General features: G+C 50.4%; 2 protein-coding genes across 6 annotated transcripts; one reads left to right on the plus strand and one right to left on the minus strand.

Annotated features, from left to right (window-relative positions):
- Window positions 1-692: 692 nt before the first annotated feature.
- Window positions 693-8542, minus strand: TRIM15 (tripartite motif containing 15). 4 transcript variants are annotated; one of them, XM_084753893.1, is made up of 7 exons: window positions 8077-8542; window positions 7662-7757; window positions 5221-5451; window positions 4475-4497; window positions 2889-3004; window positions 2403-2435; window positions 693-1588 (listed from the first exon to the last, which is right to left on the minus strand). In XM_084753893.1, the coding sequence occupies exons 1-7, from the start codon at window positions 8533-8535 to the stop codon at window positions 1575-1577; spliced, it is 972 nt and encodes a 323-aa protein (XP_084610019.1). In that variant the 5' UTR covers window positions 8536-8542; the 3' UTR covers window positions 693-1574. The 4 variants fall into 4 exon arrangements, 3 of the variants coding, with proteins under 3 accessions (XP_084610019.1, XP_084610017.1, XP_084610018.1); XR_014773785.1 differs by having other exon boundaries at window positions 2403-3004; XM_084753891.1 differs by having other exon boundaries at window positions 693-2435.
- Window positions 8543-8765: 223 nt separating this feature from the next.
- On the plus strand, window positions 8766-20435 carry TRIM10 (tripartite motif containing 10). Of its 2 annotated transcripts, XM_084753851.1 has the most exons (10): window positions 8766-8832; window positions 10599-10875; window positions 11001-11184; window positions 11393-11864; window positions 13007-13102; window positions 13746-13976; window positions 14636-14658; window positions 15182-15297; window positions 16505-16537; window positions 19421-20435. In XM_084753851.1, the coding sequence occupies exons 4-10, from the start codon at window positions 11436-11438 to the stop codon at window positions 19996-19998; spliced, it is 1506 nt and encodes a 501-aa protein (XP_084609977.1). In that variant the 5' UTR covers window positions 8766-8832; window positions 10599-10875; window positions 11001-11184; window positions 11393-11435; the 3' UTR covers window positions 19999-20435. The 2 variants fall into 2 exon arrangements, with proteins under 2 accessions (XP_084609977.1, XP_084609976.1); XM_084753850.1 differs by lacking the exon at window positions 11001-11184.
- The last annotated feature ends 317 nt before the right edge of the window (window positions 20436-20752 follow it).

Below are 20752 nucleotides of genomic sequence, written 5' to 3' on the forward strand. Positions count from 1 at the left end.
CATTCCCAGGTGGGCACTCTGCCTGGTGATCTTTCTTGGTAGCTTGTTTCTGTTCTACAGAGGGGTTTGGGAGTCTTACTTGTATCTTCACGTTGTGTAGTAGCACATTTGGACCCACATATACAAATATAAACACACACAGGCACACACATATACCATACCATACATACAATATACATACATGCATACACACATACATGCATACACACATACATACATACGTGCATAAAATTAAAGGACTGGATAGGATCTCACTATGTAGATGTGGTTGGCTCAGACCGGCTGGGTGAGATTTAAAGGCTTATACTGCTACACCTATTGGGTTGGGGGCAGCTTTAAAAACACCTGAGGCAGGCAGCCTAGAAAACATTTTATTTTGGCTCACAGTTCTAGAGGTGCAGCCCATGACCAATGGTCTCAGTGCTGTCATAGCAACAATATCCTGGCAATTGTGCTTGGCAGAGCAGAGTCACACATCAGCCAGGAAACAGAATGAGCCAGCCCACCCCCCAGGCCCCTTTCCAGAACGTCCCTTCCAGAGCATGGCCTGCTGACATCTCACCACCTAATCATTCCGCCCTTTGGACCAGTCCTTTAACACCTTACAGAGGCCTTGAACACTGAAACTGTAGATCTTGGCTTGTCCTAGCTCCACGTTGTCACAGTAGACAGATTAGACACAAAACACAAAGGCCTGTGGGTCACTTTATTAGGACATTCTCTCAAAGCCCTGAGAAGTTACCTGAAGGTTCTTCAGGGCCCACCTAGAGTTGATGATGAGGCCCCAAAGCATCTCCATCTTTCTGTATAAAAGTCACTATAAATTAATACAAGCCAAACAGAGTCCTGGTTTCCCTACAGCGGTCATTTCGAAGCTTTAATTTTTTTCACTTTTATTTTTTGTTTTATGTTTTCCCTTCCAAATCCCATTGGCTTGTAGCCTTGCTGGTGTCTTAGGGTGTAGACTTCCTTGTCTGTTTCTGGCTTTCCATTCAGAGGGAACACCATGCTCAGGAACAGGACTACAGGAAGCTGAGGTACTCAACACATTAAAAAAAACAAACCACTATACAAGATTCTAAGACACGAGTTCCAATCTCAATTTTGAGTGGTAGGAGCAGAGCTGGCTTCCAGGATGCTGTGGTTCTGCCACGCTTCCCTGGTTCCACCGCAGTCTTTCAAAGCTGCACAGGAGCTTGCTCTCCAGATGGCATAGGGGTGGAGAGAGAGAGACAGCGATTGGTGCCCTGGTATGGGACCTCTGCAGGGTCTTCCACCCTGCCTGGTAGTCCAGGGCCGTGTCTACACTGCACAGGGCAGCGGTGTCCCTTGCTGCAGGACAGGTGAGGGCTGGCCAGCTGGAACAAGTGTCATGGCCCAGACGCTGTCCTCAGTGCCCAGATCCTGCTGTCCCCTCACCTTGGCCACCTGGGCAGGGAGGAATTCCTATGGTGCAGCCTCCACTCAAGTATGACAGTACGTCCTTGGAGAGAACCAGGTTTGTGGTCTGAGGGTCCAGAGTGACACCTCCCTGCTACGTCTGGGATGGAGCACCGTCCAGTGCTGCCTGCTTCTCAGTCTTCTGATTCTGGAGGACAGAAGGGGCAGTTCTGCCTCAGCGGCCAGGCCAGCAGCAGGGCAGTACCTAGGAGCCCATTAAGAAACGGAACTGGGGCCCCCTCCCTAGACTGCCCAAACCAAAGCCTGCATTTTAACTAGGTGTCTGGATGGCTGCCTCTCCAGAAGTTAGAGCACTGGGGGTCAATATAGAACGGGGGGGGGGGGGGGGGGGCAATTAAGTCCAATTTGAAAGTAAGTGCTAATTCTGCTCTTTCCTCTCCTGGCCCCTTTTTGGTGCCTGTGCGGCAGTCCAAGCTCTACCAGAGAATTGTTAATTCATTACTAGAACCCAGCCCCTTCCCCCAAAGGATATTTGTAGCTGAGGCCGGCCTGGACCAACCGTGTAGCCCAGGCTGACCTCAGCCTTGTGGCAGTCTTGACTGCCTCTACCACTCAAGTACTGGGCACTGTAGATAGCTGTGTGCCACTGTGCCCAGCAAAATGCTAGTTTTTGAATGATTCACGGTATTTGTTCAGAACTACAGAGAATCTAGCAGAATTCTAGGCAAAGCTTAGGGCCATAGTGCATACTTTGAATGAAAATACAAGTCGCTGACAACACTCGTCAATTACATACAGTAATTAATCTTCACATGGGATTATAATGTAGGTTTTGCTTTTGTTTACATTTTATGATGAAATAATGGGGAGAAAGGGTTTAATAAACCCAAGACCCCAAGCAGTCAGGGTCCAAGTCAGCGCTGTTTCATTGCTGTTTGTGGCCATGGGTGGAATAGAAAATTGGGGAAAAACCGCCCTCCCCCCCAGCCCTTGCTCATTACCTGAGTCTGTTTCCAGATGATGCATCAACTTTTCTGTAGAAAAGCAGGAACAGATCAGTGAGGCCTACTATCTCCTACAGATAGCCCCAGGGGAGAAAGTCCTGGCTACAGTGTAAGGACAAGCATAGAATGTGCTTCTCCTTCCTGGACTCTCAGTCTGGTGCCGCTGTCCTTGGGCAGAGAAGACCACCATGTGGGGCGTGGGCGTGGGCGTGGGGGTGGGGATGGGGTTGTTCCCAGAGCACAGTGAGATCTTGTGAGAAGGTCTGGGAGGGAAGCCGTTTGCTTATTTTTGTTCGGCTTTTCACTGTGTAGTCCAGCTGGCCTGAAACTTGAGATCCCCCCACCCCCCACCCCACTTTCCTCGGTCTCCCTGGTGCTGGCATTGCAGGCATGTGCTGCTCTGCTTGGTGGTTGAACCAGGTTTTGATGCTGGGGAAAGATGGAGAGAAGCAGAGCAGCTAATGGAATCCGGAGCCCCTTTACCCGAAAACGTCCTCAGCATCGTGGGGAGGTGAAGCGTTTTCCTGTGGAGGTGTCGGATCTCCCTGACAAGACGGGAGGAAATGGCCTCTGGGCTCACAGAAGTCTTCATCTCATACCTGCAAACAAGTTGGAAACCAAACTAAAATAAAATACTTCATTTGTCTATGTGTACATGGGTGTGTTTGAGTGTGTGGCTTCCCTAAGAGGTCAGGGGTGTGTACCAGATGCCCCAAAGTTGATTGTGAACTGCTTGTTCTGGGTGCTAGGAATTAAACTGTTGACTTCTGGAAAAGCCACAGTGTTTTTTTGTTGTTGTTTTGTTTTCTAAAACATTTTTAGCCATCTCTCTGGCCCCAGAAGTAATACTTGGGAGATATGGGTCAAAAACAAACTGAAGGATGAGCTTAGAGTCTGTTGTGAAAATTAGATTCAGCATAATTTATTTACTTTCTCTAGGTACGTATGGTTCCTGAAGCATTAGACTTTAAGTTAGACACAGGAGGAGCTAGTTTTAGCCACCTCTTGAGAATTGAGCTTGGGTCTGTTCCAGCAGGAGGGGCAGACCTCTTGAGGGAAGTGCGATTGAAAAACAGCCCCACACCATTCTGTGTGTCCATTTTTTACAATGAGAAAGGAGCTGGGAAGGAAGGGGGGTTCTGGTCCCTCATGGCTGTGCGGCGTTGCAAAGCCCTCCTGCCCTCAGCTGCCCATCACACCGTGAGACCCACCACATCCTTCTTGACTTTAATCCTAACACTCTTTGAGAAGTATGTTTGGAGACACTTTCAAATGGCTTAATACTTTAATTTCTTTCTTTCTTCCTTTTTTTCTTTTTCGAGATGGTTTCTTTGCATAGCCTTGGCTGTCCTGGACTCACTCTGTAGACCAAGCTGGCCTTGAACTCAGAAATCCACCTGCTTCTACCTCCCGTGCTGGGATTAAAGGCATGTGCCATCACCACCTAGCTGGCTGTAGTATTTTCAAATACTAAAGTACTAGTATATTTCATGGTTTAAAGATACTTCTGAGATCTCACCATACCAGGCACCAGAGCTTGGTTCCCAGCATCTACATGGTGACTCACAAATGTCTGTCATCCCAATTCCAGGACACCTGCCAGCCTCCTCTTGTTTCCTCTGGCACCAAGCAGGTACATGGTGCGCAGATGTTTGCAACACCCTTACACATAAAATACAAATAATTAAAAGAAACCTGGACCATCCAAAAGCCATGATTTATATACAACTTTGCTTTCAGGGGTTAAAAGTTTGTTTAAAAAACCCAACATATCAATTTATTATTTAGGTAGCTATTTTGAGACAGGCTCTCACTCTGCAGCACAGGTTTGCCTCAAACTCACAGTGATCCATCTGCGTTATCTTCCCAGGCACTAGGATTGATTAAAGGCATGAGCCGCAGTGCCCACTGCCAACCCATCTGTTTACTGAGTTTGAGCTGATAGTAAGACAGGGCGTGGTTTGTGTATCCATCAGTGTTTTTCTGGGTGGTTATTTATCCACAAGGGGGCAGATGGATTGCAGAGTCTAAGATGTGCCTGAAGGAGGCAGGACTGGAGAGAGCCTTACCTGTTCTGGTTGAGTCTGACATCCTACAAAAGAAACACAGAAACACGTGCTTAGTTTCCACGTGCCCTTTCCCATCAGGGACTCTAGGTCTTATTGTCTTAACATCAGCTAGAAGCCCCTACCCAGAGCGCTGGAGCCCCTTAATTACTTACTACGCATTTCACTGCTCTTTTCATGTTTCCTGACTGATACAGGGCTTTGCAGCCCAGTCCTTTTTCTCTCATTGCTCTGTTCCAGCTGCGGTCTTCAGTGGGCTCAGCCCCCAAGGATTAAGAGACAGTGGGGGGCAGAGACCAGCCTGAGTTCCAGGTTGGAACTGATACGGGGCAGGATTGTAACCACCACAGGGCTAGTGATGGTGCTGTTCCTGTGCATCAAGGACCATGCTGAGCACCACACCGGGTTATTTCTAACGTGGTTTACAACTGCGTGTAAGAATGCTATTATCCTATGCTTAGAGAAGCTACAAGATTCACCCAAGTGACAACGTTGGAAGAGCTGACACTAAGCTGAAGATGGTCTGATCACGGTCATCTTTACATGATCTTCGCGTATGCCTTGGGGAATTCTCTAGTCTTTCGGGACATAGAAAGTAGACCCCTGCCCACCCCAAGCACTTGTCAGCAGACATAGTCCCTATTTCCTTTACTGCCTCTCCATCACCTTCCAGGGGTAACACAGCGCTCCCCTTCCTGTGGAACCCTCTGCTCTCCCAGGGGGTGGTAAGATTGTGGGGTGTCTCTTACTTGCAGGAGCTCACTTGCTGGCCGCTGACACTTCTCCTCCAGCTCCTCCACCTGGGCGCCCAGCCGGTCCATCTCCTGGGAGACTTTCCAGAGGTACTCGTCCCTCTCCTTCCAGATCTGCTCTTCTAGCTCGTCCAGCCTGCTCAGCAGGAGGCACCTCTGCTCCCCAAGTTCTTGCTTCAGCTTGTCAAAGGCAGTTTCCACCTGTTGCTTCCTGCTTTCAACCTGCATCTGTGAGGGTATTGAGGAGGGACTCAGAGCTGGCTTCCATGAGGATCATTTGTGTGTACTTATTATTGATTAAGAGAAGCAAGGAGTAAGCGGTTTCAAGACTCGACTTCCTCGGATAATACAATGGTAGGAAGAGATTAGTTCTCAAGATAACCTTGCTGCCGATAAGGTCTGTGCTGTTGTCTCAGCCAGGCATTGTAATAAGGTCACATTGAACTCTCTGAGCCGCATCGAACTAAAAGAAATCCTTTCGTAGCTACGGTGCCCTACTGTTTTAGTTTTCCTCTCTATTGCTATTACAAAGCATTAACAAAAACCAGGTCAAGGAAGAAAGGTTTTATTTCCTCTTAGGCTTCCACATCACAGTCCGTCATTGAGAGAACTCAGGGCAGGAGCCTAGAGACAGAGAATTTGAAGAAACTGCTCACTGGCTCCCTGGTTCCATGGCTTGTCCTTAGCCTGCTTTCTTTCCTTCCTTCCTTCCTTCCTTCCTTCCTTCCTTTCTTTCTTTCTTTTTTTAATAATTTATTTAATTTTATTTTAGAGTGAGGGTGTCAGAGCCATTGGAACTGGAGTTACAGGCAGTTGTGAGCTGCCCTGTGGTGGCTGGGAATTGAACCCGGGTCCTTTGGAAGAGCAGGCAGTGCTCTTACCCACTGAGCCATCTCTCCAGCCCCCCAGCCTGCTTTCTTATACAACCAGGACCACCTGCCCAGTGTAGGCTGGATGGTCCCAAATCAATAATCAAAAAAATGTCTCACAGACTTACAGCCAATCTGATGGAAGCACTTTCTCAACTTTTTTTTCTTAACTCCTCATTTAAGAGGCGTTCCCTCTTCCTAGATGGCCCTAGCTTGTGTCAAGTTGACAACAAACTAGCCAGCACACCTACCGTGTCTTCTTTAGACTCATGTGAGTAACTGTAGTACCTTCTCTCTTTTCTTGAGATATATTTCCATGTCTCGTGTATCCTAGGCCGGCCTCAGACTCAATTCACTATGTAGTCAAGGGTGACCTTGCACCTTTGACCCTCCTAACTCCATCACCCAGTGCTAGCGTCACAAGTCTACATCACAACTTCCGTTCTATGCAGTGGTGGGTATTGAACCTAGGGCTCCAAGTATTCATGTTTCCTGAATAATGTAGAACTTTGCAGGCAGTCCCTTTTCTCTCGCTGCTCTGTTCCAGCTGTGGTCTTCAGTGGGCTCAGCCCCCAGGGATTAAGAGACAGTGTGTGTGTGTGTGGGGGAGAGCAGAGACCAGCCTGAGTTCCACGTTGGAACTGATACGGGGCAGGATTGTAACCACCACAGGGCTAGTGATGGTGCTGTTCGTGTGCGTCGGGGACCATGCTGAGCACCACACCGGGTTATTTCCTACATGGTTTACAACTGCGTGATCTTTCACGCTGTTATCCTGTGCTTAGAGAAGCTACAAGATTCACCCATAACCATGTTGGAAGAGCTGGGTATATCTAGCTCCAAGAAGGAAGTGGTAAGAAGCGGCCAAATCTAGCTGCTTTTTTAAATTCATCACATCCACTGTCCTCAGGACCTGAACATGGACACTAATGGACGCCCGTTGTAGGCTCTCCCAGCTGAAGACGATGTTTCTGATGGATACCCTGGGCCAGGAGAGCCTTGGACCCAGGTCACAAGACCTGAGTTCTAGTCACTTCATAACAGATCTGTGCTTTGCCACATGGCAGTAAGAGCACCACGTTTATGGTCCTCAGTTTCCACCTGTGCAGGAAAAGAATAAAATATGTCTTGGATTTGAAGGCACCTGGACCAGCTCCAGTCTCTATGTCCTGAGACATCAGATGCCTTAGTAAGGCTGCAGGAAGATGAATTAATAAATCTGAATTTCTTTTCATCCCAGGAGCAGAGAGCAGCTGATGGACTTTCCCTCATCTTTGAAGGAAACCCCCATGGGAGCAGCATGGGGACCTAGTTTAGTTGGTGCCAAGCAAGCATAAGAAGGCCCTGGGCTGGATGGACAATTCCTTTAGGCATAACAGGATGGTGGCACACTCCTGTAATCCCAGCACCTGGCAGGTGGCGACAGTAGGACAGCTAAGTAGTGAATCAGAGGCCAGTTGGAGCTACGTGAAATCCTGTACCTAACAAAACAAACAAACGAACAGACACCCGGGGCTGAGGGAGAGGGGAAGGTGGGGGGGGCGGGGTGGGGTGGGGGGTGGCCTTTACCAGAACTTCTTTGAGTTTCTGGTCTTCTTGGCATTTCTTATCTTCCATCCTGTCCCTCTCCATTCTCAGAGCTTCTAACCGACTCCTGAGCTTATCCTGTCAGAGAGAAGAAAACAGAGGGAGAGTGTCAGCGAATAATCCAACCAGCAACCCCTGTGCGCTGTGTTGTGGACACTGCGCTGAGGCTGAGGGCTTCGTGGCTCACAGAGGCCTAATCCTTGACTTTCACTTTATCGCCATCTAGGGCAGGAGCTGGGCTGGGAGTGGCACTATGGAGACAGAAAGTGTGTGGTGAGGCGTGTGTGCCAGCAGGGAGACCGGGACAGCAACTCTCTATCCTTTTTTCTGACCGTCACCCACGGCAGGTCAGCGTCCGCCCCCCCCTCCCTGCCCCCCCACGAAGCAGAGTCCTTACCCTGTAGGGTTGGATGGCTTCATCCAGGAAGCCCACACTGTGTGCCTGGTGGGCGGGGCCCTCCCTGCAGAACACGCAGAGCAGCGATGCGTCTGTCTTGCAGAAGAAATAGATCTTCTCCCCATGCTCCTCGCAGTAGGTCTCGCCTAGGTGACCCAGGGGCACTGGAGCCACAGCGGCCTGGCTTCGCTCCTCTTCTTTGCCCTGACAGAGTGGGCACAGCAGCTGGGCCCCCATTGCGGGGTGTGGGAGGCAGGGCAGGCAGACAGTGTGTCCACAGGCTATGGTCACAGCATCCTTCAGGGGCCGGGTGCAGGCAGGGCAGGCTACTTGGTGGCGTCCCCGCAGGGACCGGCTGGAAGGCATCACCGTGCCTTCTCCTGCCCGCCCATACAGTCTTCTGCCTCTGTTCACTCCAATTTCCTTGCCCTGAAACTGAGTCACTTTAAAGTACGTCATTGTCACAGAGGCGAAGGGACAGAGGATGAAAGGAAGGCAGGAATGTCAGCTCAGCGAAGTCACCTGGCTCCGCCTCAGGCACGCCCAGACAGGTCCAAACTCCAGGGGTCTTGACTACCCAGCGTTTCCCAGTGGCAAGCAGGTGACCTAGCTCTCCGCTCCTGTCGCCTTCCCTCCGCGGGGTGGAGAGCAGCGTATTGCACCATGAGGTCACTTGGAAATGTGGTTTCCTGGAATCTCTTGGGCACAGAAGGGTGGGACCGTTGGGGAGGAGCAGCTTCCTGTCACACTGAGCAGGTGAGAGCCATAGTTCGGAGGCCTGTGGTGCTCAGACTGACTTTGGACTGCAGGCCCTCACCCCTGCCCTTCCTTTCCTGGCCTGCTTCCTCTGCCTCTCCTGCCCTCCGTGCCATCTTTCCTGTACTCCTGACGCCCTTGCTGAGCACCACATACAGCCTTGGTGGTATTGGATTTCAATCTTAGGGTTTTATTTTCTTTTTAATAAAAAAGTGTATTCGTTTGTGCGTGTGTGTTGGGGTGTATGTGCACCACATGTGCAAGTTCCCTCAGATGGATCCCCTGAAATCCAAGAGCAGGCAGTTCCCAGCTTACAACAAGGAGTGCTGGGAATCCTACTTGAAAGTGCAGCAACTACTCTTAAGGAACGAGCCATCTTCCCCGCCCCTTTATTTTATTTTTTAATTTTAATTATTTTATGTGTATGATTGTTTTGTCTGCCGTTAATGTCTGTGGGCCACTGTGTGCAGTGCCTGTAGGGGCAGAAGAAGGCATTGGATCCCCTGGCACCGGAGTTACACATGGTTCTGAGACTCCACGTGGGCACTGAGAACCCAGCCTGAGCAGCAAATCCGTAACTCTGCGTCATCTTTCCAGCTCCAGCAACAAGCAGTCCCCGAGAAATCACCCCAGGACAACCAGTTAATTTAGTATCAACTCACTGGGACAAATGTGGAGAAGGAGATACAAACTGAAAGGTGAATAGGGTTCGTAAAGGTCGAGGAGTTTGACAGCCACAGGCTGAGGACAGCTGGAGTGTTTGGATTCCAGCCCTGTGCTCTTCCCACAGCTGAGACAAAGATGAAGCTGCCAGGGCCCTAGGCGGTCCCCTGCCCCGTGGGTGGACAAAGCCAGGCCCCTCCTGCTCACCAGCCCTTTTTATTCTTCCCCCTTTGCAGCCGACACCCCTAGAACAGCTGTCTCCTTCCAGTTGAGCAGTGGTGTGTGGTCAACCCTGGCTGCAGTTATGCTGTGTGTGTAAAAGACTTCACGTAAATACAGAGAAATGTGAGGTATTGCTAGTAATTTATGTTGACTATGTGTTCAGGTAGTATTTTGGAAGCATTGGAGTAACACAAATATACTATTAATATTTATTTTTTACATTTTCTCACCTTCATTATAAGAAACATTCGAATTTATTAATACCATGAAGGAATGTTGGTGTGAGTGCCTTTGTGCCTTTCAACGTTTTGTAATTATTAGGCCACCTGCTCTCTCTTCCATAAATACTACAACATATATCTCCTCAGAATAAGAAACTCCTCCACACAACTCCAATGCCATTAAGAAATTTAACATGGGCCAGTGTGACACTTCATCTGATACAGGCACCTGCTGCCAAGGTGAAGACCTTGAGTTCTGGCCCCAGGCCCCATGTGGTTGAGGGAGAGAACCAACTCCACAAGACTATCCTTTGATTTCCATATTAATGCCGGGATGCCAACACACACACACACACACACACACACACACACACACACACACACATGCACATACACGCACATGCACATACACGCACATACACGCACATACACACACACACACACACGCACATACACGCACATACACACACACAGTAGCAATAGCTGGATAACTTAAAGAAGAAACTTAGCAACCCATTAGTGAGTTTGCTGTCACCATCCACAACACCCAGATGTTCCAATGACGCCTCTTTATAATTCCATCCCATCAGACTTCAGCTTGTGTCGGCAGCTAGAACCCTTTACGCTGCATCATGGAGGCGTAGGTGACTTTCACTGAAGGCGCATTCCACGCCGCTCAGGCTGCCCTGCAAGCTGCTACGCATGTGGAGGCTGGTCTTGAACTCCTGAGTGTTAACATCTCTGTAAACCAAGTGCCGAGGCCACAGGCGCGCGCCACTGGGCCTGGCTGTGCGTTGTGTTTCTGGTAGACTCAGAGCTCTGACTCACAGACAGATCACAAGTCACTTATGCTCCGTTTGTTCACCTTGGACGAGGTGGGGCAGCCTGCTGGGGCTTGCGAAATGGAGGTCCAAACGCAGGATGCGACAGAGCAGAGGTAGAGTAAATAAACTGTTTAAGACATGCTTTCTTCTATCAGTGGGAGATGGGGGTGGGGGTGGGGAGGGGAGAAACGTGCTGGTTCTGTTTTTCCTCCCCCATACACGCTTTTTCTCTCCCCAGCCCTCTTTAAAAGTCTATCATAGGCCTAAGGAGGCATCACCACAGTTGCTTGCACTGTGCACACCCGAGCTCAAGAGCCTTATCTGAGTCCCCACACTCTCCTGCCCACTGACCTTGCACTGGCTGATACCCCAAATCTCCCTGGAGACAGGTGGCTATGCTGCAGAGCTGGGGTGGCAGCTCGGTGAGTCAGGCTCCTCCCTGGCCCCAAAGAAAAGATCCCTCTCAACAGTGGACTGCTGAGAGACAAAACACCCTCATCTTGCTGAGAGCAGCTCCAGGTGGGCAGAAAGGGACAGTGAGGGGCCTTCGGGCCCCTTGCCCAAGTGTGTGTGACTATGCCGGAGTTCAGGCCTGGCTTGCCCGTGGAGTGTATTTCCCCCGCCACACAGAGAGGGTGACTTCCAGGAGGCAGAAGGCCCAGTAAGGACTGACATGGCCTCGGCTCCTTCTGTGACCAGCCTGGCCGATGAGGTCAACTGCCCCATCTGCCAAGGCACCCTGAGGGAGCCGGTCACCATTGACTGTGGCCACAACTTCTGCCGTGGCTGCCTCAATCGCTACTGCGAGATCCCAGGCCCAGAACTGGAGGAATCCCTCAGCTGCCCTCTCTGCAAAGAGCCCTTCCGCCCTGGGAGCTTCCGGCCCAACTGGCAGCTGGCCAACGTGGTGGAGAACATCGAGCGCCTTCAGCTGGCGTCCGCGCGAGGCCCCGAGGCGGAGGACGCGTGTCCCGAGCACGGGGAGAAAGTCTACTTCTTCTGCGAGGAGGATGAGGCACAGCTGTGTGTGGTGTGCCGCGAGGGCGGACAGCACGGGGCTCACACTGTGCGCTTCCTGGAAGACGCAGCGGGTCCCTACAGGGTAGGAAAGAGCTGGGGGGGGGGGGGCCCGGGGGGCTGGTGGGAGGGGAGGGGGTGCCCTGGTGGGAGCTGCATTGGACTCAGGGAAGTGGAACCGGGTGTTGTGGGTTCTGGAGTAGAACAAACGTCCTGACTCCAGATTCTTTCTCCTTACTTAGTTGATCACTGAGGTAGAATCGAGCACTGGGCTGTGATTAAGACGGATTTCTGTGTGGTTTCCCTGTGGACCGTAGGGTGACAGGAGCTCAGTAAATCCTCTCTGAACAAATGAGCCATCAAACGTGTGTGTCCTGTGTAGTTAAGTGTGTTCGAGGTTTGTATTTTAAGGATGACCACGTGTGCCTATTTACAGCAGAGTGGATGCCTTGTTTGTGTGGAGGGGTGTGGTCTGAGCGTGTTGTGTTGGAAGAAGGTAACTGAGTGCTCCTGCTGTGAGTAAGCTAGCTGGGTGGGTATTTGTGGCATATACTTTTATTTTTCCATTAAATGAGTATATTGCTGGTTTCAGTTGCTTTTGAGCTGCGTTTTGTTATAAGCAGGTGTTTGTATGTCTGGTGTAGCAATTTTTATCACGAGGATATTTATGTGTTTGCTTGTTCCTAACTCTATCCTGGGACAATTTACAAAACAGCACATCAATTATTTTTATATCTAAATTTCTTCTCATTTCTAGGTTATCGGTTCTAGTAAAAAGAGAGATGTTCTTTCCTCTGGGTGACATAATTTTGGTTTCAGGAAAGAACTTATGGCGCCCAGATCATGGGTAATTCTTGTCTGGTGCAAAAGAGGGTCTGGGGGGGGGGGGCGGGGAGCAAAGGCGTGACCTCTGATGGAACATGAGAAGGGAAAACCTGGTCAAAAAAAAATCTCTGGAAGGGAACGCGACTCAAGGCCAGGTCTGCTGGTGCTTACCTATGACCCTAATGTTTGGAAAGCTGAGGCCGAGGGACCCTGGGTTTGAGGCAAGTATGGGGTACACGAGACCCAGCCTCAGAGTCAGGACAGGCTTGGGGACCCCTGAGTCTCTCGAGGTGCTGGTGCTCGCTCTCATCTGCGGAGCGTTTCACGTCTACAGACTGAAGGGCGAGACCGTCCCTTCGTAGTTACTCCTCCGTCTTAGTATGTTACGTTCCTTCTACCCAGGAACAAATACAGAAGTGTCTCATGTGTCTAAGGAGAGAGAGAGAGGAGGTTCAAGAAATCCAATCAAGAGAAAACAAAAGAATACAGGTGCTTCTGGTAGGTCTCCACCCACCCCAGGCCCGGCCCCTTCCTCCAGAACAGAGACTGGAACGTGGTCTGAATTTATTATTATTATTATTATTATTATTATTATTATTATTATTATTATTATTAATTTTTGGTTTTTCGAGACAGGGTTTCTCTGTGTAGCCTTGCCTGTCCTGGACTCACTTTGTAGACCAGGCTGGCCTTGAACTCACAGCGATTCACCTGCCTCCCCCTCCCCCACACTAATTCTTTCATCTTGAGCAACTCCCTAACCTTAGCTCACTCATCTGTAAAGTGGAGATTAAGGTTCATTTCCTCATGGAATCACTGCAGGAATTAAGAGTAATCCTGCCTCTAACAGCTCAGTGCTGCTGCGTTCACAGTGTTTGCTTCCCTCAGGGCAAGAGGCCAGGCACCTCTGAGCCCCTAGTTAGAAGCCACAGTAATGATAGGGAGCCAATGCCAGGCTGTGTAGCTCTCAGAAGTGGAGCTGGCGAACAGGAAGAGCACAGAACCACATCCATACAGGAGTCAAGGAACAGGTGGGGGTGGGGGTGGGGGTGGGGGGGTAGGAGGGGGAGGATGGGAGAAGATTCTGATAGGGGGAGAGGGAAAAAGAAATTCCTCCTTGGCTCTCACCTTCCCTTCTCAGACTCAGGTGGCCACCAAGAGACAGCAGGTGATTTCTCAGTTTGCACACCTGAGCCAGTTCCTAGAGGAACAACAGAGTGTCCTCTTAGCACAGCTGGAGAGGTTGGACCAGGAGATCCTGAGGCAACAGGAAGAGTTTGATTCCCTGGCTACCGGGGAGATCTGCCGCTTCAGCACTCTGATGGAGGAGCTGGAGGAGAAGAGCAGCCGACCAGCGAGGGGGCTCCTGACGGTGAGGCCTGGCCTGCCCCCACCCCTGGGGTCCCCGGAACCATGGCCTGGTCGTCCCCTCCTTACACACACACACACACACACACACACACACACACACACACGCAAAATGGTGTAGACGTTGCTCATCAAACAATTGTCGGCGGTTGTTGCCAAAGCAAACCTTTAAAAAAAAAAAAATATATATATATATATAACTCAAATGTCCCCCCCCCCACCAGCTAGAAAGTTCCCCCTAGACTGTACTGCTTCCATGAACTGGAGGAGCTATTGGGCCCCAGCAGCACGATTTAGGGGGATGCCCTGGATACTGGGAAATAAGTGACCTTGGTGTAGGACTTCCTTGCTTTTGCCTACAGCTGGGAGAAGTAGGTCACGTCCCCAACTCTGTCCACAAAGCAAAGAGTTGGGTGCTTGCTTCTGGTGCTCCCAGTGCCTACGGCTAGGGATATGGTGTTTTGTGTTTTGTGGTCATTACAAAAGTGGGAGAGAAAAACCAGAACTGAATCACTGAATCAATCTCTCTCTCTCTCTCTCTCTCTCTCTCTCTCTCTCTCTCTCTCTCTCTCTCTCTCCCTCTCCCTCTCCCTCTCCCTCCCTCCCTCCCTCCCTCTCCCCCTCCCTCCCTCCCTCCCTCCTTCTTTTTCTTCCCTCTCCCAGGATATTAGAAGCACTCTAATAAGGTTAGTGATACAACGTCTGTCTCTTTTTTCCACATAGACATCCATTCACACACCCACCATGTGTCACCCACCCCGTTATTGCCATGCAGATAAACTTTTCCCCACTAAGGATACAGTCGCGTGCAAATCTACACGTGCTCAAATGCGTTCTCACCTGCCGCTGTCGATCCACCCACTTGTGCAGCGGTGGGGCCCGGCTGAGAGAATGGACGTCTCTGTGTGGGAAGCTGCTGCTCCGAGCCTTGTTAGAAGATGGCTGCCCGGAGACATCATTAAAGAAGAGCAATTCTGGGGCCTAGAAAGATAGGCCAGCGGTTAAGAGTACTAGTTGCTCTTGCGGAGGACCCAGGGCTCATTTCTAAAACACATAGGATAGCTCATACGTCATGGATCCTATGCCCTCTTCCGGTCTCCATGGGCACTGCATGCATATGACGCACATACATACGTACATGCAGGTTAAATACCAATACACATAAAACTAAGTATTTTCCAAAAGACTCTGCCATTTCTGCGCCTCTAGATGTGAAACCAGAAAGTGCCGGAAACCCGAAGCTATATCCCCAGAGCTGGGCCAAAGGATCCGGGACTTCCCCCAACAGGCCATCCCTCTGCAGCAGGAGATAAAGACATTTCTGGGTAAGGAGACCCCAGGCGTCCACAGCATACCAATGTGCACCTAGCTGAGCCTCAGGAATGGCCTCCTGGCTCCGCTGCCAAGTGACTGTACTATGTACCTTAGCAAGCCTCATCTTTAGTGTCTTGAATTTTTTCAGGATGATGTGGCAGTGAAGAGAAAATAAAAGTGAAAGTCTGGGGGTTGGGGAACCATCTTACTAAACAAATCTGACCAGTTGGCATGAGGTAATGGAAAAAGACAATGATTAATAACAACATCCATTATTCTCCATTGTCAAAAACGCTCCCAGTGGCATGTGTAAAGCATTGTGTGTTTTGTTGTTCAACTTTGTTAATTACAGCCTGTGACAGCGTTTGCCTCAGTGCGGAAGCTGGCTCTTCCCTCCTCTTTTGCTTTCCTTCTGCCATTTGTTTGTTTTTTCCGCACTACTGAAAGTGGAGCCTGTGCATGGTAGGCAAGTGCTCTACACTGACCTACATCCCCAGCCGTCCCCGCCACCCCCTTCTTTTTATTGGTCTGGCTATCCACACTGAGACACCCTTACAGGGACCAAGCCCCACTCCTTTCCCAGAAGAAGGAGTCATAACAGCAGCCAGCCAGGGAAGTTTGAAATGTAAGTTACGGCTCTCTGCTCCCCACGGACTGTGACACGTCATGGACAATGTCACCTGTTTCTAAATGTCACACCCACAAAAAAACATTCCCCCTGAGAGGACATTCCTGGAAGCCTACTTCCTCCAAGTACTCCCAGGGCTAGACAGTAAAAGGGAGTTTTACTCTAATCAGACGCTGATGTCTGACTGGCCCAAACATTATGTTCCTGGTAGAAGAGAAAATATAGTGAACCGACTTATCTGTTCTAAGTAGATGTGTGTGAGGGTAGGGAAGTAGGCAAGGCTGACACCGTCTCTGTCTGCTCAGGGGTAAAGCGTCAGGGTTCTCCCTGGGCTCCGTGGGCACCAGTAACCCATGGTGAGGACGCATATCTGCAGCCCTGGCCCAGGCTGTCGGGATCTTGAACGAGAGTGACTATGTTAAGAGGTCAGGGCACAAAGCACCTGTTCAGAAAGCCCCGGTCTAGAGGGTTCCGGCTTCCATTCATCCCTCTGTTCCTTCCGTCTTCTGAGCCACCTTCCCCTCATCACCGAGGGTCCTGTAGTTTTGAGAATGATGAACTCTCATCTTGTCATTATTTCCTCTTTACAGAGAAGCTCTGCTTTGAGTTGGACTATGAGCCAGGTAAGCAGCGCGTGTTAGGATGGGGAGAACAAAGAAGGCGTGAGAAGGAGAGGCTGTGCTTTTCTGGGTTCTGCACTGCTTGCTAAATAATTATGTAGTCATTCGCGCAGAGGCACAGTACGCACACATGACAGGTGCCATATGCACTTGTTTACGTGAGCGTGCGTTCACACACATATCCATGGGTTCCACGGTCAACCCCAGATAGGAAACCAACCCTTTTCATTATCCTCTAAATAATGTAGTATAAATAACAACTATTGCCACAGGATTTACATTGTATTGTACAACATAAACGTCCGAGAGATAATTTGAAGTGTTCAGGAAGGCGTGTGTAGTTTACATGTAAATAATATGTCTTTTTGCATAAAGTACTTGAGTACGTTTGTGAAGTTTAGTGTGCAAAGAGGCCCTGGAGGAAACACCTTGCATCCTGAGGTATGACTGTATAAGGCCCCTAGGAGGGCCATGACGTGGGAGCAGGAACATATTCCTGATAAATCTGGCCTCCGGGTCTGTTCCTGAACACTGGATAGGATGGTTAGAACAATAAATAAATAAATAAATAAACAAATAAATAAATAAGTAAAAAGACACAGTCTGTCAAGGAAGCCTTTCTGGACGAGGGGAGCTTTTTTCCGGGTTTACAGTCACATTCTCAGAATTGTCAGAAACCTCTGCTCCCCGTCAGATGTTATTTAAGTCATATAAACAGGGGAGCCCATGAGAGAGACAGGAAGGGTCCCATTTAATGCTGTTAGTTCCTCACCTGTCAAGCCAAAGACCCAGGAGAGTCATGGATCTGTTGGAAGGGGGCTCCTTTACCCACGGATAATCTGAATATAGAGGTCTTCTCAGTTTAGATTTTTGTTGTTGTTGTTTGTGATATGGTCTCATTATGAAGCCCTAGCTGCCCTGGAACTCACAGCGATCCTCCTGCCTCTGCCACCAGAGCACTGGGACTAAAGGTGTGCGCCACCACGCCCAACTTCCTTCAGTTTAGAAATATCAAACAGCAGTATATAGGGAGAACCAGGGGCCCTAAAAGGTGGCACCCAGAGTCCAAGAGTTTAGAGTGGTTGAAGGAGCATTCATAACCCCAGGGTGAGCAGGAGGAAGGGAAGGGTGTACACATGAGTCATGGTATCCTCGGCAAAAGCAGGGAAGAAACTCTAGGTCAGGACTGAAAGGAAGAAAACGTCTGCTTCTGAGAACAAGACTGGAGGAAGAGGCCATGCACGGGGACTGTGAGAAGAGAGGTTGAGCATGAAGGCGACCGCGTGAGAGGAGGTTGTGTGGGGGACATGCTAGGCTTGAGGGAGGATGCACGTGAGGGTGGCGTACACGAGCCTGAGCTGTATGTAAAGCCATGTGTGAAAGTGAGCGTGTCGGGCGGTGTTTATGAATGAGGAGGCTGTGCACGAGAGAGTCTGCGTGTGAAGGTGGCTGTCTGCAGGGGCCGTGTATGAGGAAACTGGGAGTGAAGGCTCTATGCATGATGGTGGACATGTGTGTGGGAGGCTGTGTGGGAGTTCATGTACGAGAACATGTGTGTGTGACGGTGCTCGTATGTGAAGGATGCTTGTTTAAAGGGTTACTGTATATGAGAGAAGCTGCGTGGGAAGGAGTGCTCTGTGTGTGTGTGTGTGTGTGTGTGTGTGTGTGTGTGTAGAAAACTGTGTGAGGGAGGCTAGGTGTAATGGTGGCTGTGCAGGAGTGCCAGTGTGTTAAGAAGCTGTAAAAATGGCTACCTGTAAGGTTTGTGAGAGTGTTTTGTGTGAAGAGGCTGTGTGGGAAGGTGGCTGTTGAGGACGGCTGTGTGCATGAGAGGCCATGTAGGAGGGTGACCATCAGGCGGGCTGGGTGTCAGGTGGGCTGTTGTGAAGGGAGGCTGCTTGTGAGGACGTCGGTGTATGAGGAGGCTGTGTGTGAGAGCGGCCACGTGTGAAGTGTGGAATGTGTGGGCACTGTGAGATTGGCCTTGTGTGAGGGAAGTAGTGTGTTAGAGAGGGTGTGCGTGAGGAGGCTGTGCATGCGAGGAGACTGTGAAGGGAGAGTGTGCATGCAGACGTGTGATTATGTGGCTGATTGTATCTGAGGGAGGTCGTATGTGAGGGAGGCTGGCTGGGAGTTCAGGGAGAAAGCGTGAGTGTTTGTGAGGAGGCTGCGTGTGAAAGTGCGTGAGTGTGTAGGTTATCAGTGTGCCCCTCTACAGGGAAGTTGCACCTGAGAGGAAGCTGTGCAGATGAAAGGCCATCGTAAGGCTATAGAGTGTGAGGGCGGTTGTGTATGAGGAGGCAGTTTATGACGGTGCCCATTGAGGCAGGTTGTGTGTTTCACCAACAGAAGGCTGGACAGCTCATCATGAGCTGTACAGCTTTCCAGAGGATGGCGGACCAAGCGAGGGCAGCATACTCTGTGACTGACTCTTCTGGCCTTAACATGTGCATGCATCCCCTCAGCATCCTTTTAAAAATTTTTTTAAATTAATTTATTCTTGTTACATCTCAATGGTTATCCCATCCCTTGTATCCTCCCATTCTTCCCTCCCTCCCATTTTCCCCTTATTCCCCTCCCCTATGACTGTTCCTGAGGGGGATTTCCTCCCCCTGTATATGCTCATAGTGTATCAAGTCTCTTCTTGGTAACCTGCTGTCCTTCCTCTGAGTGCCACCAGGTCTCCCTCTCCAGGGGACATGGTCAAATTAGGATGCAGATTTCTAGTCTGTAAGTCTAACAAGCCCCTTGGTGGCGCCCATGCTCCCTATACGTTGGTTTATCACTAGCAGGCAGGTATGGAAGCAAGCTTTGAGGCCATGCCAGTAGGCCATATAGAGCATCTGCTCACATACTTGTTCCTTTTTTTTCTTTTTAATTCCACAGCTCATATCTCTCTAGACCTCCAGACTTCCCACCCCAAGCTTCTCCTCTCTGAAGACCACCGGAGGGCTCGGTTCTCCTACAAATGGCAGAACTCGCCGGACACTCCGCAACGTTTTGACCGAGCCACTTGTGTCCTGGCCCAACAGGGCTTTACAGGGGGGAGGCACACCTGGGTGGTGAATGTAGACTTGGCCCACGGAGGCAGCTGCACTGTGGGTGTGGTGAGAGAGGACGTGCGGCGGAAGGGAGAACTGCGGCTGAGGCCGGAGGAAGGGATATGGGCGGTGAGACTGGCGTGGGGCTTCGTCTCCGCTCTGGGATCCTTCCCCACGAGGCTGGCCCTTCAGGAGCAACCCCGGAAGGTGCAGGTGTCTCTCGACTACGAGGTAGGCTGGGTAACCTTCGTCAATGCCGTCACCCGGGAACACATCTATACCTTCACTGCCTCTTTCACAAGGAAGATCTTTCCCTTGTTTGGACTCTGGGGCAGAGGGTCCAGTTTTTCCCTGAGCTGTCAGGAAAGTGCAGCCTCCATCCTCGGAGTTACAACACTAGAATCAGGCGCCTCGGGGAGCTGACTCTTGGCTGGGTCACCAGGCACAAAGGTGACAACTGGGATGGCACGCATCACTGAGGAACAAGGTGGTAGTGCTTTCAGTCTCGTCACTGTTCAAGCCTCCCCCGGCCCCCCGCCCCCGCCCAGTGCCCGTAAGATGTTCAGGATGGCTGGGACCATGGCTGCAGCTTTGCCATTGTCACCAACGAGCACAGACACAGATGTACAGACCGTTGCCGGATTTTAAGCTTAAAGACCTGGATTCTGGCTGAAATCCTGTAACCAACCAGCTGCATGATTCCAAAGACTTGGCCTTTTCATTTTGTTTTCTTCCAAAGATATTAGCTAATTTACTCATGCCTTCAAGAAACGCTTTGGAGGAGTGGATATGGTCAGGATTACCCTGTACACATGAGTGGAATCCTGAAAGAGCAAATAAAAGTATTATTTTAAAGGGGAGCATCTTTTACTGTCATGTGCTGTACGCCCAACGCGGCTTCTCACAAGGCTTCCAGGAGCACTGTGTGCTCTCGCACCCACTCCAGACACCTCCTGCGGACATCAGCCAGGTAGATGAGTGGCCCCAGCATAAAATGGAGGTGGATGAGCTGGGCAAAGTGCTTATGTCCACCCAGGTTAAGAACAGGCCCATCAGCCAGGCGTGGTGGTGCAAGCCTGGAATCCCAGCACCCAGGGAGGCAGAGGCAGGCAGATCGCTGTGAGTTCGAAGCCAGCCTGGTGTACAAAGTGAGTCCAGGACAGCCAGGGCTACACAG

The sequence above is a fragment of the Acomys minous genome (assembly GCF_964271855.1).
Source record: "Acomys minous genome assembly, chromosome: 13".
Taxonomy (NCBI): domain Eukaryota; kingdom Metazoa; phylum Chordata; class Mammalia; order Rodentia; family Muridae; genus Acomys; species Acomys minous.